Source organism: Anabrus simplex, chromosome 1 (genome assembly GCF_040414725.1).
Source record: "Anabrus simplex isolate iqAnaSimp1 chromosome 1, ASM4041472v1, whole genome shotgun sequence".
Classification (NCBI taxonomy): Eukaryota; Metazoa; Arthropoda; class Insecta; order Orthoptera; family Tettigoniidae; genus Anabrus; species Anabrus simplex.
In genome coordinates this window covers 1,776,551,946-1,776,571,847 of record NC_090265.1, presented here as the reverse complement: position 1 = coordinate 1,776,571,847, position 19,902 = coordinate 1,776,551,946, and the positions used below count along the sequence as shown (strand labels likewise).

The 19,902-nt window shown below is 41.3% G+C and overlaps 1 protein-coding gene across 2 annotated transcripts in view; it reads right to left on the bottom strand.

Annotated features, from left to right (window-relative positions):
* Positions 1-19,902, bottom strand: part of aPKC (protein kinase C iota type) — a 551,572-nt gene that overhangs the window by 527,532 nt on the left and 4,138 nt on the right. For both annotated transcript variants that reach the window (XM_067138622.2, XM_068225692.1), the window contains exon 2: positions 11,886-12,165. In XM_067138622.2, the coding sequence (XP_066994723.2) occupies positions 11,886-12,039 (154 nt within the window). In that variant the 5' untranslated portion in view covers positions 12,040-12,165. The remainder of the gene's footprint in view (positions 1-11,885; positions 12,166-19,902) is intronic.

Genomic DNA, 19,902 nt, shown 5'->3' with positions numbered 1-19,902 from the left:
ATCAGGGCTTCTGGATTAGAGGCAGGCACACTAAACCTACACCATGTGGTCACTTCCTGCGCGTGGGGGTGGTAGAGTATCCACGGTATGCCCTGCATGTCATAGGAGGCGACTAAAAGGGGCTCTCAACTCGGAAGATTGGATTGGCGAACACGGGGAACTTAGCTGAGTTCTGGCATTGATTTCATTTACTTGGCAGACTCCTCACTTTCATCTACCCTATCCGAACACCTTCGGTCGATTTTGGTTGTTTTTCGACCCCAAAAGTATTAGGTATCGAGGCCTAGGAAGTATTTCACGCCTTTTGTGGCGTTCGTCTTTCATTTGCCAATACTTTCTTTTTTCGAATTTGCGGACCCCTTTCATTTTTCCCCAATAGAGAATAGTTGCCAACTTGTACTTCCTCTTACAACAATAATCACTTTGACTTTTCTACGACAACATAACCAACCATCCGTCCAGTCCTTAGCTTGATGACCAAACTATGTTACTTGTTTAACGTCGCATAAACTTTCACCGACGTTGGGAACAGAGTGGGCACGAGTAGGAGAGTAGAGGTGCGGTCTACAGTAAGGTACAGGCACATATTTGTCTGGTGTGAAAATGGAAGAACACGGAAAACTATCTTCAGATCTGCCGATTCTGATGCTCCCAAATGTTACAGGCATATGACCCGTACCGCAAAGACAAATCTCTCGGTAACAAAGAAAGTGAGCTATATGCTATACCAAATGTATTAGTTTTCCCTGGATCTTGAAGTGATAAGAACTATGTCAGATATGTCTTTCTAATATGATGATAATAAAGATTGTGGCACGTTATCTCACAACGAGAATTCAGACATTCTGCGATTACAAGACAACTGACATGCAGAAATCAAGTGTCGATTGCGTACAATTTGTTTCTAATTACTGCATGCTTACCGGATTCTTGATGATGATGATGATGTTTGTTGTTTAAAGGGGCCCAACATCTAGGTCATCGGCCCCTAATGGTACGAAATGAGACGACGTGTAATGACAATTTAAAAGTCCAAAATCATCCACTGACCAGAATTCAAAACGTGATGAAGAATGAATCGATGAATATGAAGTTAAAACAATCAGTGGATCCGACCCGCAATGCTCCACATTCCTAGAAACTAGTGTTAAACTATAGAATTACTGACCAAGGGACTGCTTCCAAAGGACAATACTGAATCGATGATGCTTCTTGTCTGAAGGGGTCCAAAATCCAGGTCATCGGCCCCTCATAATGGTACTTATCGCTAGCAAAGTAGAACCATGGCAATTGCCATGTTGCGATATTAATCAAAAGTAGCGCAGACTCGCAGTATTCCGACATTATGGTACTACTCATAGGTAATGTAATGCGCACTTGTAACACACACCTATGGTGTTTTTAACATTTCAGCGCCATTTACAGTCAGCGCAAACCTATGGTGTTCCTCACATAGGTGTAATAATCACAGGGACTCGTACTATACCGTGGTGCTCCTCATATAGTGGGTACTAATCATAGGCAAGAGAGACCCATGGCGTCGCTCACCCATGGTGTCGCTCATATGGTGGTAAGAATCACAGATAGTGTAAAACCCACCCGAACTCACTCACTGTCGCTACTAATCACAAATTTACTGACAGTGGTACTACGCGCAAGTAAAAGCGACCCATGGTGTTCCCTGCGTGATGGTACTAATTACAAGTAGTCTCATGGTTCTAATTCGATCATGCCTTGGTCGCCCCCCTTACGACAGATAGAGGATACCGTGGGTGTATTCTTCGCTTGCGCCCCCCCCCCACCCACAGGGGGTCCGGATTCTTGAATGGTATTTGTATGAGCAAGTCACTCTGTCACGGTGAGGTGTCCTTACTATGCTTCATCTGATGAGAAATACTGAAGGTAATGATTTATAGTTATTTTCTAACTACTGGATTCGATTCTATGTCGCTGCTAATATTTTTATGGAACACTTTGAGTCTACTGCATTAACAACAGCGTCATTGAAACCTAAGTGCTGCTATCGTTACGTGGATGACATATTTTTCGGTCTGGCTACATGGAAAGGAAACTTTAAATGAATTTATGGAGCACTTAATTTCCATTAACAGTAAGTTCACAATGAAAGTAGAAAATGAAGGTAAATTACCTTATATTGATGTGTTAGTATGAAGAAGAACGATGGTACATTAGGCTATGCAATGTACAAGAAACCTACACATTCTGAAAGATACCTTCTTAAGTCCTCACATCACCACCCGTGCCAAAAAGCAGCTCTCCTTCGAACGTTGTTTACTATGGCGAATAACGTTGCAGACGCTGACAACCACTCAAGTGCATTAAGAGAACTGACAACATCCATGAAGAAAAACGGCTGTACGTCAGGAGACATAGCACGAGCTGTGATCAAGGAGCCTAACTGGGATAGTACCAACCAGGACTACAGTAAAAAGAAGAAAGTATTCCTTCCTTATGTGGCAGGTATAACTGACAAGAATAGGGCGCATTATTAAGAAGTACAATATAATTTCAGTTTTCACTACAGACCGGAAACTCAAATCCCTGTTTCGACCAGTCAAAGAAAAACCACATCTTGAAACACCGGGCGTGTATGAAGTTCCATGTGGTTGTGGCTGCCCATATATTGGCGTGACAAAAAGGCTTGTTAGCACCAGGGTGAAAGAGCACATCAGATCGGTAAAGAATGTCGCTCTTTCATCCTCCACGGAGAACGCTATAAGCCAGTCTGCCATAGCAGAACATTTCTACAGTACAGACCATGAAATCCTCTTTGACCAGGCGAAGGTCATCGCGTCTGTAAAATGCTTCTATGCTCGACTTGTGAGGGAAGCCATAGCGATAAAGCTGCGCCCAAATAACATCAACAGGGAAGGCGGAAGTTATCAAATACATGGAGATCTGTACTGCAGAAATACATGCATAACATCACCATGGCACAGCGGGACGCACTCAAACTGTCGACAGAGGGCGGTGAATCAGTAACTTCCGTCCCAACCACCACAGCACAGCGCCACGATCCTTCAGTCCAGTTAGTGGGGGGCCGTGGATAGTACGGGCATGACTTCCACGTTCCTTCGAAGAATTTCTTTTGCTCACTTTCGAAGGCAAAACTTCACATGCCCTGATGAAGGCCAATGCAATTTGGCTGAAAGCTCGGCTTTATTATTAAATAAAAATACATATATTGGCTTTAATCCAGTTCATTTATTTCTTTATGATAATACATACATCATCATTGTAGACCTTTCAACGTTCAGTCTGCAAGCGTCTGTGAATTTACTAAACGTCGCCACAATCCTCTATTTGCAACTAGTTCCGTGGTCTCGTTGAGTCAGAAACTGATTCAAACCATCGCCGTAAGCCTCATTAATATTGATAGCTCCCCATCGAATTCCATTTCGTTTGCCAAGCTGTTTCCAAGGAGTCCCTCGCCTGTCCGTTATTCCCACTGGTCCGAAGCTTGCTTAAAACGTTCTGAGCGTGTTCAGTGAAAATTCTGTGAAGCAAGATGCTACCCTGCTTACACATAGTCCAAGTGAGGATCTCTCCTCTAACGGGTTAGGGACCACCAGTGGATTGTATAGTCCTAGTTGTCCGAGCACAAGGAGGGCCACAACTCAGAATATTATCGGATGCCCACTACCATTCCGTAGCGACTGGTATCCCGACTCTCAGGACCACTTGCCAGGCCACTCAGCCGTTGTGCATGACTCAGGAACTAGAACGTGGCTACAGTAATCCAAATAAATAAATAAATAAATAAATAAATAAATAAATAAATAAATAAATAAATAAATAAATAAATAAATAAATAAATAAATAAATAAATAAATAAATAAATAAATAAATAAATAAATAAATAAATAAATAAATAAATAAATAAATAAATAAATAAATAAATAAATAAATAAATAAATAAATAAATAAATAAATAAATAAATAAATAAATAAATAAATAAATAAATAAATAAATAAGTTAATTAAATAAATAAATAAATAAATAAATAAATAAATAATGACCAGCTAACTACTTTTACCCTTTTTGCACACTCCTTACCGCCGGAATTTTGTCCTGTAGAAGTTATTTACGTGTTGGTAAAACATAAGGATGATGGTCTAAGCCGGGATCGAACCCACCAACTAGGCTTCAAAAGGCCAGGGCTCTATCATCAGAGCTCCTCAGACTGGCAAGTCAGCGTGTATCGTATGTAGGACTATGAATGAATCTATCTATAGAAATGCAAACATTCCCCTCAGTAAATAATGCAGAAGAGTGAAACTGTGACATGACATTTTGCACGTTGGGAGGTTTCGTATTAGCCATTCACGATATCGATCGACCGGAGTGAACACGCACACCTATTTGCACTGCAAAGTTGACGACTGCGCTCTGAAACAGAGTCAGAACTAATTAAATAACCCTAATATTAGCTCAGTTTTAAAACTGGAATATTTGAAAGATTCGTTCTCTGATATAACGACACAAAGTGGACTAGACAAAAGAGTGGTTCAATGGATGGCTACATTTCTAGAAAACAGAACTCGGATAATTAGAGTGGGTGGAGCGTTATCTGATCCTGTAATTATTAAAAGTGGGTCCCGCAGGGCAGTGTTGTTGGGCCTTTGTATTTCCTTATGTACATAAATGAATAAGATCTGAATTTACATATAAGGATATTTGAGGATGATGTTATGCTGTGTAGAGTAGTAAATGAGTTGTGAGTCTGTGAGCGACTGCAGGGGGACTTAGACAATGTAGTGATATGGACAGCAGGCAATGGTATGAATGTAAGTGGGATGAAAAGTCAAGTTGTACGTTTCACCAACAAGGAAAGTCGTTTCAATTTTAATTATTGTGTTGACGGGGAGGTAGTACCTCATTGGGAACAATGTAAGTACTTAGGTGTTAATTTAAGGAATAATCTTTATTGCGGTAATCATATTAACGAGTAGTTAAGAAAGGTTACAGATCTCTTCACATGGTTAAGGGGTTGTAGTAAAGATCTAAAGGAGAGGGCTTATAAGTCTCTGGTAAGACCCTCACCAGGACTAATTGATAGAACTGGAAATTTTGTTAAAGGAAGCAGCACGATTTGTTCTGGGTGATTTCCTACAAAGGAGTAGCGTTACAAAAATGCTGCAAACTTTGGGATGAGAAGACTTGAGAGTAAGGAGACGACATGAACAACTACGTGGTATGTTTCGAACTGTCAGTGGAGAGTTTGCGTGAAATGACATAATTAGAAGAATAAGCTTGAGTTGAGCTTTCAGAGTAGGAAAGATCGTAATATGAAGATATAGCTGGAGTTCAAGACGGCAGATTGGGGGCAAATATTAATTTATAGGACGAGGAGTAAGAGACTGGAATAACTGACCAAGGGAAATGTTCGACAAGTTTCCAACTTCGCTGATGATATTTAAGAAAGAACTAGGTAAACTATTGGTACGGAGTCGGCTACCTGGGCGACAGTCCTAAATGCTAATCATTGATGACTGACTGACTGATTGATTTATAAATTACAAATGAAGTAATTGACAAGAATATATAATAAAATAAGGATTTCCGGAATTCAACCACAGTTTGTGATTTAACGTCGGGCACAGACTCGCGCATACAAAGCCAGGAACACCACAGACGATCTCGGAGAATACCGCATTACCCAACATAAGCGGAACAATGTCGAACGAGGGGAGCTGGTTTCAAAAACCCCCTTTCAATCGAACATGTAGGCTATGTAGTTGTATCATCTACGACAGGAAATCAAAATTTTCATTGGTGGCCAGCCTAGCTCAGAAGGAAGGATGTTGGCCATATAGAGGGAGACATCGACCGGAAGTGGTAAGATGTAGGCCTACTCAATTCAACCGGATGGACGTCGGTTCGATTCTCCTCCAGGAACTCATGAGATATAAGGACAACAGCCATCAACTATATTACTTGTGATGTCAGGGTACAGTCACCTGCTCTGTGCTTGCTTGTAGCAAACGAAGTGGCCTTAGATGGGTAGAAGACAACTGTTAAGATGAATACCGCATCAATTCCTGGGGACACAAGTGACTAGACATACGACAAGCCGCTCTATCCAACTTAATGGGTAGTGGCAGAATTTACCTTCTACTTACCGAGCAAGGGACCGCGCGGTTTGAGCAACGTAGCTATCAGCTTATATTCGGGATATAGTCGGTTCGAACCCCCCCTTTCTTCAGCCCCGGAGATGGATTCCGTGAAGAACACAATCTTCTACCCATCTAAGGCCACTTCGTTTGCTACAAGCAAGCACAGAGCAGGTGACTGTACCCTGACATCACAAGTAATTTAGTTGATGGCTGTTGGTCAAATTCTAACTCAAAAGTATCGTACACACATAATAATCTGTACGAGCGAACTGTTTAAGTACTATATTCACCAACAGAATCTACTAGTTTACTTTAAAATGCCAGCGCTCTGGATTCGCTTCCCCGCCAGTTCAAGGTATTTAGTTCTGGACTGAGGGCTAGAACGGGGTTCACACGAGCTTTGGATACGAGAGTCGGCGAACCCGGGCACGAAAGTCAAGCAATATGACCGAAGATGTGGTCATGGTGGCCATGAAGCACTCCAATACCTGCGGGCCACCTGGTTTGGGTAAAATTTCACTTTCAATAGCAGACTTATAATTTACAGTGACTACGTAATAAAGCGATATTATCTTATTAATAAATTGACATAACCCATTTCTCGGCTGCAGAGCCGATATGGGCTGAGAGACACAGACGCAACCAAGAGCGCCGTATTCGACAGGTTCGAGCCCATATGTAGTATTTTTACAGGCACGTAGTGTACAAGAACTGCAGTGACTTCTTCGAAAATCGTAAGAGTAGTTAGTAAGACTTAAAGCCTATATAAAAATAATCCAGCCGCAATAGACACAGTAGTGAAATAGTGTTAAAACCTGAAGTAGATAAATCAAGCATACTCCAGCTACTTCGGCCACAATCACCAAAAGAACCGGTAGTATGGAAAAGCTAATTGGATAGAGCAAGAGACCCAGAGGAAGCGTTCCAATCAGATGGATGGACCAGCTGTAGCCCCTGTCTTCATCCACACGACAGCAGATCGGCACACATGGAAGTACCACATGAGGTCACCACGCCCTGTCAGGGGCTAATTATCGAGGAGGAGATAGAATCGACTCCGCTACCTTGGGCTGGAAATCCAGCACTCTACTGACTGCTTCAGTCCATCGATAGCGCCTTAACGCTTTGTACATGTAAAATCTAGAGAACAATAATACGGCGTGCCTAGCGTGCGCTCGGATAGTCTGCACGGAGAGTCTCCCCGGTTTTAAGCTGCTCCCCTGTACAGCAGAGAACAACAAATACCTGTAAAAATAGCATAACGTAAAATTCACTACTTCAAGCACATACTGTATTGGTGAGGCCGAGTACGTCCATTGCCCTCGGTTCTTCCGGGCTGGTGTAACAACAGGGGCTCCCAGCAGCATACGGCGTCCATACGCGTCGCATCACAGCCGCACTGACAACACCACACACCTGCGAGCGACTGTGTTATCTCTTAAGTAAGCACACTGATAACGGTCGTTGTATCAGCGTGAGTCAATTCAGTTCGAAGGTTCCAAGAGATTCACTAAAGATAGACCTTGATTAAAGAGGATTGCGGTGGTCTTCGCAGACAAGTTCACTGTTATTGAATAAGTCTAACATTATATAATGTATATAAAACAATTAGACATACCTTCAACGTTATGAAGGTTTGACGTCAACACAAGGTACTCACAAAAGAAATTCAGACAGCGGAAATTGTACAATTAATTAACCAATCGCAAAGTGGTCAAGAAAAGGAAGATTGTTCGTTTATAATAATAATAATAATAATAATAATAATAATAATAATAATAATAATCATAATAATAATAATTCAAATTCAATATACGTTTAAAATATGTACACCATTTTTATTTTCCTTACGGATTGTATGCTTTGTTTTCGATAAGATTCTTGCTTATTTTTAACACACTTTAGTATTTGTATTATTTCATAAGAAGCACTTGGTTTCAATATTATTACGCGTTAGCCCCTTTCGGTACTTCCAGGAAGGGGCTAGTGACTCAGACAACCGGGATCTCCCAGCCGGATTGTGGGGTGGGGCCCGCCGTACCATGCATTGTTCTCGTAGGCCGGCTTACCTGTGAGTGTCATGGAGACTCAACGGGAATGTTCCGCCTCTAGCACCTCGCAAATGTTCTGAATCCTATCAGCCGAGCTATAAAAAGGAAGGCTAGCCGCGGACAGTCGGTCAGTGTTAGGCTTCGTTGTTGAGTCAACGTTAGTGCTGGACTCGGAGTCAGTGTTGGACTCCGTGGTGGAGTCAGTGTGAGACAATGTGTGTTGGAGTTCGGTGGCTGGACTGAGGATCGCCGCGAGTCAGCGAGAGAACCAGCTATCGTGAGTGAGAGGGTAAATGGACCTGTGTTAATATTCGCGGTTGTGAGTATAGTCGAGTTGTTGAATACGGTCGAGCGCTTGCTGTTTGGTTGCTCACTCCACAAGACTGTGTGTATTACTGGATTGTCACTGGAGCCGAATCAAGCAGCAGTCTTCGTGTGTTCTGTAGCCCATAGTCCTAAGTTCACATCCAGAGGTCTACGCACAGCCGCTGTATGAGGTAACTGAAATTGGGAAAGTGAAAGTAAGCATTAGTCGTCCCCAGGTATAGCAACGGACCGGAACGCCTACTGCGCCATAAGGAAGAGAGACTTGTAAATATACAGTAATTACTGAATGTGGCCATTCATAGCTGAATAGACTTGTGAGGGGTATATATATATATATATACTGTGTGTGTGTGTGTGTGTGTGGGCATTTATTGCGGCATCCTGAAATGAGTTTTTTTTATTTTTTTGCTAGTTGCTTTTACGTCGCACCGACACAGACAGGTCTTGTGGCGACGATGGGAGAGGAAAGGGCTAGGAGTGGGAAGGAAGCGGCCGTGGCCTTAATTAAGGTACAGCCACAGCATTTGCCTGGTGTGAAAATGGAAAACCACGGAAAACCATTTTCAGGGCTGCCGACAGTGGGGTTCGAACCTACTATCTCCCGAATACTGGATACTGGCCGCACTTAAGCGACTGCAGCTATCGAGCTCGGTCATCCTGAAATGAATTAGGATAATAAAACAGACGCTGTTTTATTCGTAACAATATGAGGAATTTTGAGACACGAATCCGGACTGAAGAAATGCTTGTTTGTTATAAGGTGCTTGGCGAATTGCGATTGTGAACTTATGTAATTTCCACGATGTAATATGCTCTTTCGTCGTGATTTTAAAATTTCACCCTGTCTGACTTAAGTAAACGGAGTTGCAGTCAACGTACTGTAATTTACATAAACCACTTTTACTTTCTTTACTTATGGTATGCTTTGTTTCGATAATTTTGAAAAATAACAATTAAATTGAAAGGATACTGAATAACCCGGCCTTTGTAGAAGATTTTTTTACCTTTTCAGAAACTGGAGCGTAGTATGGTAAAACTATCCACTGTGTCCTCTCATGATGGAGATATGAGTACAGTGAAATAACATATTTCTTCTGTTTTTGAGTTACTATTCTGTCAATGAGGTTCGCCTTGTAGTAATTATTCACAGCAATTTCTTAAAGAATTTGCAGCCTTTTACTGAAATATGACTGATTTTGGGGTATAGGAAGAAGTCTACGGATCATGATAGGGTTAGCAGGGGACTTTATTGGAAGGGGTGGCATGAATTAGATGGAATTATCAAATCGCAGAAGTCGAGTAATTTGTGATAAAAACTTACCGAAAATGAGTGAATATAACATCGCTGCTGCAACCATTAAATATTTAAACAAATAATAATATTATAATTAATAATAATAATAATTTCGAATTCATATCATTCTCCCACAACAGTAAATTCGTTCACTGACCTAGCATAAAATGAATGAAGCATTACCCTCCTCCAGAATACAAGAAGCAAATTAATTATTAATTAGAATTGCAGATTGCCTGAAGAATGGTACGGCGGATGGTATAAGCCGAGGAGCATATAAAGCTACTAACTACCTCACAAACATCGCAGTATACTTCAAGCTCCCACAAATAAATAAATAAATAAATAAATAAATAAATAAATAAATAAATAAATAAATAAATAAATAAATAAATAACGAAACGCGGAGGATATTTATCCCTACCTTCCGTAAGTTTATTTGTACTTATCTCACAAACATCCTGTATAGAAATTTTATTGATTGTAGATTAGCTGTGTGGTATGTCTTCAGATTATCAATGTGACCTCCAGTTACGTTTCACGCCTGCCGTCGTTGAAGCAGTGTACGAATGTTGAAACTTACTGATCATGAAAATATATTATTATTATTATTATTATTATTATTATTATTATTATTATTATTATTATTATTATTATTATTTGTCATTTCAACTATTAAGGTTTTTAAGAGATGCTAGAATGTAGGAATTTTGAAAATTGCTTTTTTAGCTCGGTAATAAATAAATCTAATGGTGAAACTCATAAATATCAATCATGCACGGGGATTCGATCCCGCAACCTAGATTGCAGAAGGTCTGTCAAGTCGTCAGCCCGAAGGATCCTGAAGAAGCACCAACAAAGCTTATGCAGTTATGGGGAAACCGGAAAATCTGATGGCGGGGCTAGAGTGAGGCGTAGTAGGCACTTCTTTCCTCACCGAGCCAAAAGCTGCTATTACAACACAACTGACTCAATAAGTAACGCATTTCATGGTATCCTGAAGCACTACACAGCACCACGCATATAATTCCTGGCACGTGAGCTTATATACTAACGGCACAACCTTACTTTTTCCCCTGTTAATAGTGAAGGCACTGATTTAAAGTTATTTTCTAACTGTTGGGTTCGATTCAGTGTTGCTAACCATACAGTTTAGGGACCCTAATTGCCCATACGACATCTTACAGTTACTGTTGAATCTTGCACGTTGGTGCTTTGCAGTCATTTTTTTTCAAATATTTAATATTTTTTGTGACATGCGGTATTTAGGTATTGTCACTACCGTATTGTGAAAAATCAGTAAAGCGTATCTTCTGTTTCCGTAGGACTGTAAATCTGTTTGGGTAATACCAGGTGAGTAGAATTGTGGCATGTTCGAGTACTGAGTTTAATAACGTACTTGGAGTGAAATGGCGAATACAGCATTTTACTGATACGGTCTTATTCGTCCATTCTGTATGTATGTAATTCAACTAAGATATGTTAAAGAAGTAAGAAAAATCTGCAATAACCTCCTCTATAAAGATCAGTTCAGATGAAATGAAATGGAATTTCGTTATCAGCCTAAAATTTCAAGAAGAGAGCTGAATTATTTACATCAGGCAAACACAGAAGAATGAGGTTATAGTGTGTATAACAAAATAAAGTCACAAATAGGTAACATTAAACTGAATGAGGGTGAGAGAGAGTTGAGTTTGAAAACCCACTTAACTATGAATACCTTGTTTGACCTCCATTATTGTTAATTTGAGTTTCGTTTGTTGATGGTTATGTCTCGTGATTTCAATATGTATCTAGTGAAGTTGGCAGCAGTGATGAGCCATTAAAGAAAAAGAGAATAGGGCGGCGATATTCGACTTTTAGCGTTACGTCACGACTGGCTATACCTCAGCAGATACTATACCGTCACAACCATAATTTAGACAAGACTGCAGTTGGAGCTATAGTTTGTTCTGGCCTGTGCCAAGAGACAGTGTAAAAATATTGCAAACATCAAGAAATAGCAACAGAATACGAGAGCTTACAAGCTAGTTTGACCAAGGTGAACAGAGAAATAAATCAATAATGGGACGTACCATATGTAGCGTGTCCTGTCAGTGGTCCCATCATATGATACAACAGGGCATCATTGTAGAGGGATGCGAAGTTTCCTATACCAATCCATAGACTATTATCGCGCTGATCCATGCTGGTCTTGAGGTTCGCAAGAATATTCTTGACAGGATCCATGTCACTTTTGTATTCTCAGTTTTTCAACAGCACTGGAATAACGTTATCAGTGTAGAAGAGACGATCCGATCTGTGAACTCTCCAATTTTGTTGATGTTGTTACCACTTCTTATCTATATTACAGTCCTAAGAAGAAAACCAAGAATATTACGCGTGCTTTGTTAACTAACAGCATTCTAGCATTTGCATGAATCTTCAACCCTGACTGAGTTGAACATAAACCTTTTCTATCGAGCTCGCTTCCTAGCGCATTTCCTTCTCTCGCAAACCACATCCAGAGACAACGAGGGGGAAAGTAAGGCAACTTCATTTTACGACCATAATTTGTCAGGTGCGAAACTTGGCGGTCGTTGTGTTTGGTCTCCGTTCAATGTTTACTTTAGAGAGACTGCGAGTGAATGTATTCGTGCAAAAATATCAAGCAAGCAAGAAGCAAAGTAATCTCCGTAGAGCCATGAAGGCAATTGGAGGAGTGGAAGGTAAAGGCTTCCACTATCCGTAACCTTGGCACTTGGTGGGGTAGAGTGGTTAGCTCTACGCCCGGCCGCCTTTGCCCCCAGGAATTAATCTGATACTCGATTTTAGTGTAGGCTGAGTGAACCTCAGGACCATTTGCATCTCCGAAAGTGGAAATCTCGTTTCTGAAATTTTTCGATTTCCTGACGGGGAATCGGACCAGATCGTTCCGGGCGAAATGAGCACAGCTTTATCGCCGCGGCCAGGCAGCCCCTTGTAAAATAACACTTCGTTATTTATGGATGTTGCGGTTTTATTTTATTTAATGTTTCTTTCCTTCTTACTTTCGTAATCCGTTTAACCTCTAGGGTTTATTTTTCCCTCGGACTCTCCGAGGGTCCCCACCTCCACCTCCTCAAGGAGAGGAGGACAAGTGCCTCGCCCAGGCGGCCTCACCTGCTATGCTGAACAGGTGCCTTGTGGGGGGATATGGGAAGGTTGGAAGGGATAGACAAGGAAGAGGGAAGGAAGCAACCGTGCCCTTAAGTTAGGTACCATCCCGGCATTTTCCTGGAGGAGAAGTGGAAAATCACGAAAGTCAACTTCGAGGGTGGCTGAGGAGGTAATCGATCCCCCCCTCTACTCAGCTGACCTCCCGAGGCTGAGTGTACCCCGTTCCAGCCCTCGTATCACTTTTCAAATTTCGCGGCAGAGCCGAGAATCGAACCCGAGCCACCGGGTGTGGCAGCTAATCACTCCAATCATTATTTAATGTATTTATTTATTTATTTACGACATTTAGTGCTGTGTGTGTCCGAGAACATGTTCGACTCACCTGGTCCATGGGCGACCTGCGCATCTACGTACGAGACGGGAGACGGTGATAAAGACGTAGGGAACCCGGTGTCGGCCCCTAGCTTACTCTTGTCCAATAACATCAATTGGTCTCTTCATCCGTCCGACGTATCACCATTAACAGCGTCATATGCCCTCACTCCATAACAATACAGTCGAGAAGTTTGGGAGTGAATCCAGGCTTTTGGCACGCAATCTAGTGATTGAAAATTGCATACCATCATCTCTCTTACCCTGCCGGCCAATATTTCGATGGTGAGTTTTTCTTTCCGCCAACGGGACTCGAACCAGCTAACCACGGTCTCGGACTTGACGCCGTAACGGCCATCACCACAACGCGAGCATGATCTCTGCACACCGAAGATGGGGGGTTTCTCAACATACCCGTGATTAAGACGTCGTGGGGCTGTTTGAAAATAAATCATTTCGATCACAGATTTCATTTAAAAAACATTATGACCGAGAGAGTGGCTCCACGATTTCGGTCATGTAGGAGACTGTGGGTTCGAACTCCACTGTCGGCAGTCCAGGAGATGATTTTCCGTGGTTTCCCATTTTCACCCCTGGCAAATATTGGGACTGTACCTTAATTAATGCCATGGCCGCTTCCTTCGCACTCCTAGCCATTTCCTACCTCATCGTCACCATAATACCTTCCTGTGTCGGTGCAACGTAAAGCAAATTATAAATACAATCGAACTTCGATATCTCGAATCTCCTTTACTCGAATTTTCAGTATCTTGAAGTAACTTAAAATTCGATTACACGAATTTCTCGATTTCTCGAAGCAAACATTTCCTCGCTTGAGCCAAAATATACTGTGCAACTCGAATGTTGTGCAATACGGGATTTGTGGTTTGTGAGGAACAGTTAACAAGTAGATAAAGAGTTACAGTGAAGCTGGGAACTAATATGACGGGGACCGAAAAACTCGAAATTCTAGTGATCGGAAAATATGCAAAGCCTCGCTGTTTCTCGGGTGTCGATTAATTAGCGGTCACGTACGAAAGCAAGCCCAGAAGTCGCGGATGACAAGCTCCATTTACGAGACTTGGCTGCGTGGTATTGACGAGAAGTTTCAACGTGAAGAGAGGAAAAGTGAACCGTAACAAATAGAAGAGACTAACGGATTTTTTTCCAAAGGTGTTAACGCAGCTATGTTTCTTGTTTCACTGCTGTATGTACTGTATCTAAAAAGTTACTGTCATAAATAATTAAAGTGATGCCGTGAAACATTCTTTGTGTATTTTAAGTACTGTTAAACCCCGTAGATACACATGATTCAATTATGTGCTATACGTGCTCAAAAACGGTATTCCCTATATCCCGAAATTTCGATAACTCGAAATAATATTTATCTCCGGAGGTGATTCCATATATCGAGCTTCCACTGTAATTTAAAAAAAAAAAATGTTACTTGCCCCATTCGGATCTGGGCGGAAATTTCGAGATATAAGACTCGTTCTTATCCTAGTTCTAACCGATTCCCTTAACCACGGCCTGTTGGACGGCGTTTTTCATACTCCATGTGTACATACAGCCGGCCCCATCGTGTAGGTGTAGCGTACCTGTCCAGGTTCGATTCCTGTCTTGGTCATCGACTTTTACCTGGTACTGAGGGCTGGCTCGAGGTCCACTCAGCTTATGTGATTGTAATCAAGGAACTATCTGACAGTGATATAGCGGCCCCGGTCTAGAAACCTGAGAGGACTCTCTGTGCTAACCATACGACAACTCGTGATCTGCAGACCTTCGAGCGGAGCAACAGTCGCTTGGTAGGCCATGGCCCTTCGGCGTTGTTGAGCCATAGGCTGTGTTTATTTGTCTGTCTACATACACGCTAGTAAGACCATCAATTCAGTGAATCAGAGGTGTGTATTGGAAAAGATAACATTTAATTATCCTCACAGATACATGCTTATTAGAGGAGCGGATTAGCGCACCATACATGCGCTTGCAAATGGAAGAGTTAAAGTGTATCAGAGATACTGTAGATAGTGATGAGGGGAAGAGTTAAGTATATCACAGATATGTGCTCGTATGCCCGGAAGTAACACGCTCCAAATGAGGCTTGTATAACCTGCAGCAATAACCAGTGGACTGTATGCCCGTAATTTAGAGCTAAATTAAGCGTGTACTCGCGCAGCATTCGACCACACATTATTGGCATTCACAATACACACACGCGTACAATTCGAAGAAAGAAATTCGTTCGGGAGAACAGAATTAACAGGAATCCGTCGTCAACAAATATGAAGTTGATCTCCAGATCAATAAGCTAATTTCATTTACTCAAAATTTTCCTCCTTCCACCGTCCAACCTATTTTCTTCGGGCACGACTGGGTGCTGAGAAGTCAGTACGATGGGCCCCACATGCATAAAAAGTTGACTTAATCAAAATTAAGTGTACATTGTAAAAGTTCTTACAGCTTAACCCAGGTATTTCTGGGGTCATTGAAGCCCCTCTGGCTCTTTTTGGACTAGGCCTGGAATTTAAGAACAAACGCCCTTTATGATATCCTGATTCTTCAGGTGTAAATTTCACCCCACGACCCAAGGGGATTCAAACTGTGGTAATTTGCGCCGAACTCCAACATCTTATAATCACTGACCAATGGTAAATTTTTAACAAATTTAGGGCCTTGGCCTGTCAAGACGATTACTGCCCAGACAGCTAGCCTGCAGATACGGGGGTGAACGTGTTCAACGCAACGAGATTTTCAATAATTTTGCTTTACGTCGCACCGACACAGATAGGTCTTACGGCGCTGATGGGATAGGAAAGGGCTAGGAGTGGGAAGGAAGCGACCGTGGCCTTAATTAAAGCACAACCCTAGCATTTGCCTAGTGTGAAAATGTGAAACCGCGAACCGCTCAGCCAACTCACCCGGTGGTAACGACATTCTCAGCAGTACTGCTTGACGTTCGCTGCGTCTTGAACCACACTGTAACTCAAATACTGGTCTCACTAAGCTCAGTGAACACCGTTCTAGTCTTTAAAGTTCCTGGACTGGTCGGGAGTCGAACGCAGGACCTCTGAGTAAGAGGCAGACATGTTACCCGCACACCTTGGGGCTGGTAAAATGTAACACATGCCAAATCGTACTATGTTGGTATGAAATATACATCTGGCTATACATTCAATGTTTGCTTGCAAAATAAATAATTAAACCTCAGCAACAAGTTGCCCAACAGGGTTCCAGTCTCTCCACCACCTGGTAGGAAGAACGGAACGTCGAAACTGATAGACTGGCAGCCTAAGGGCGTCAAACCAAAATGCCTGCACACGGTTTTACTTGAGCTCAAAAATTATCCACTAGGACTGCGTAAACATTAAGGAGCTGTACTCATCTGGAAAATACCTCCATTGGCAAGTCTATCGAATTATCGACTAAAAGCTGCACTGACGCTTGAAACAGGCATGAAACCTTTAGGACACCTGTAGACTAAATTTTGCAAAATGTTTATAATTCACCTGGGTTGATGGCCTCAATTGGAACACGCAAAGAAACCATTCAAATACACAATAAGAATGTATTACGTAGATTATAGCTGCCTCTGTGGATCCGTGGTAGAGTGTCGGCCTCCGGATCCCAAGATAGCGGGTTCAAACCCGGCAGAGGTAGTCGGATTTTTGAAGGGCGGTAGAAAGTCCATTCGATACTCCATGTCGTACGATGTCGGCATGTAAAAGATCTCTGGTGACACATTTGGTGTTTACCAGACAAAATTCATTAAAACTCAGCCATAGACGCCCAAGAGAGATCCGGTTTACTCTGTCTGCCATCTAGTGGGCCTAGAGTAAAACGGAACGTCGAAATTGACGAGCAGAGAGCCAGATGGCGTCAAATCGAAATGTCTGCACACGGTAGCTGAGGCCATACGATTATTATTATTATTATTATTATTATTATTACGTAGATTATCAAACTGAACTTTAACCAGTCTGTTGGCTTTAAGTCAGGAACTGTGATCAGACCACCTGAGATAACTTATAACATGTGACTTTCTCACCTAAAGGGAAACAGTTACGATGATCTTCAAAGAATGGATTGAGAGGAAGGAATAGGCCCAATCGTATACCTAACTGTTTATAAACAAGCCCTCTGGGACCTGAGATGTACCACAGAGATGTAAGGGAACTATCTATAAGATTAATTTTGTGCCAATTTTGACGTATGGATCAGAAACGTGGGTGATGAAGGTGAGGAATAAAAGTAGAATGCAAGCAGTGGAAATGAAGTTTCACAGGTGTCGAGTAGGTTTAACAAGAATGGGCAGGGCAAGAAATGAGAAAGTTCAGAAAAAGGCAAATGAGGTAGGTACAGGAAATGATAGTAAAATCAAGGTTGTAGTGGCATGAGCATGTTAAGAAAATGGGAGAAGAGAGGATACCAAGAAAGATGTTAGAAATGGAGTTGAAGGGAAGGAGACCTAGAGGAAGACCGAGGGACAGATGGTTGAAATATGTAGAGAATAGCATCGAGGCAAGAGAAGTGGTGGATGGACAGACAACGATGGAGATGCTTATGTTCCAAGCAGACCCAGCCTGTGGTTGGAAACTGCTACAGATGATGATGATGATGATGATGATGATGATGATGATGCTCTGGGACCTCGAGAAAAATAAGGAAAATTATTAAAAGCAGACACGAACGGGATACAATAAACAGTCGCCTCTCAATCACCGAATCTTTTTTCACAAATTTATTGCACACATCGCAGGAAAATCTAGAAAGCATAAGGACACGGAGAATGTACTGAGCGGGTTCTTAAACGGAAGAATCAGTGGTGCCGCATCCAGTCTTCCGTAAGAGATTATGTTACGTCTTGTTCTTGAATACACACTTTGCCATTTAACAAGTACAGCCCTATTACGTCAAGAAATTGACCATTTAGGGCGATTTGTAGCGAATGGAATCATTTAAACATGTTCTAGGCCAGGGATGGCGAACCTATGCCACGCGTGTCACTAGGTGACACGCGGACACGGTTTCGGTGGCACGCCACATGAACATCATATTTTATATATACGTCTCGTACTACAGACAGTGCATATCTTACAGTGTTTCACGTGTAAGAAATAAATATCGAAAATGTAAATACTAGTTTCATTCGGACGTGCAATACGGCAACACTGCTATACTGATAGGTCCGAAAGTCAAGTGAGATAGTGTCGTTTTCTAGTGGTTTTGTATACGGACATCGCAAATATGTTTTCGGTGCCGAAAAAAACAAAACAGAAACTGAACAAAGGTGGTGACCGTATTTTTCAAGAACACTGACCAAGGGAATTCGGACTGTTAAAAATATATGTTGCCTGTGTTCGAAAACAGTTGTATCCCCCATATTTAATGTAAAGCGCAATTTTGAGACTGGTCATTCAAATGTTTGTTCCATTTCAAATGAAGAAAGAGGAGATTTCATTTCACAAAAAATCCAACATTACACAAACAAACTAGTTCTTTTGTATCATCTTTCCGGTCCAGGAATAATATCAGTGCGGCTTTTTCTATCTGTCTCACTGCATAGTTCAGCATGCATGGGAAACAGATTTCTGACGGTGAGTTGTTGAAAGAAAATTTCTTATTGACGTCCGACACATCATTTGAAAACTTCCCTAACAAACAACTAATAATTAACAAGATTAAAGGAATCCCAGCCAGCTGAACTACTGTCAAGGATATAGAATAATAAAAATGGGTGAAGAAGTTTCGGAGCAGTTGAAAGCTAATTTGGATAACTCCCACATATATGCAGTATGTTTTGATGAAAGCATGAATGTGACCTTACAAACAAGGATAGCTGTTTTTGTTTTTTTTAGATTTCCTTATGGAAATGTGATAAGGGAGAAATTAGTTTAATTGCTGAGCGTACAAACTACAACATGGGAAGATAATGAAGCTAATGGAGGAAGTATTTACAAGATATATTGCACCCGTTTTGCAAATATTTATAATAAATAAATGGCTCAATAAATAAATAAATAAATAATTAAATAAATAAATAAATAAATAAATAAATAAATAAATAAATAAATAAATAAATAAATAAATAAATAAATAAATAAATAAATAAATAAATAAATAAATAAATAAATAAATAACGTATTATGAAACATAATCGGGAAATTGAAAGGAAGTTGCGAGGGGGGGGGGGTGTATGTTGTAGATATCTCGTAATGGAAATGGAAAACAACAAGTGGCACAGTCAACAGATGAGAATAATAAACCAGAGTTAAAATGGCACACTAGTTGGAAAAGGTTCGCCATCCCTGTTCTAGGCTATAAAAATACACCCGTCTGTTGGGAAAGTATAGAAAATCCTCTGTATATTGACTACCACAGACTATTTAGCTAGGCTCCAATCACCAATCCGGCCCCCCAGAAGATGGTTTTCCGTGGTTTCCCCTTTTTCACACCAGGAAAATGCTGAGATTGTATCTTAATTAAGGCCACGGCCGCTTCCTTCCCACTCATAGCCCTTTTCTATACCACTGTCGCCATAAGACCTAGGTATGCAGGTGCGACGTTAAGCCAATTGTAAAAAAA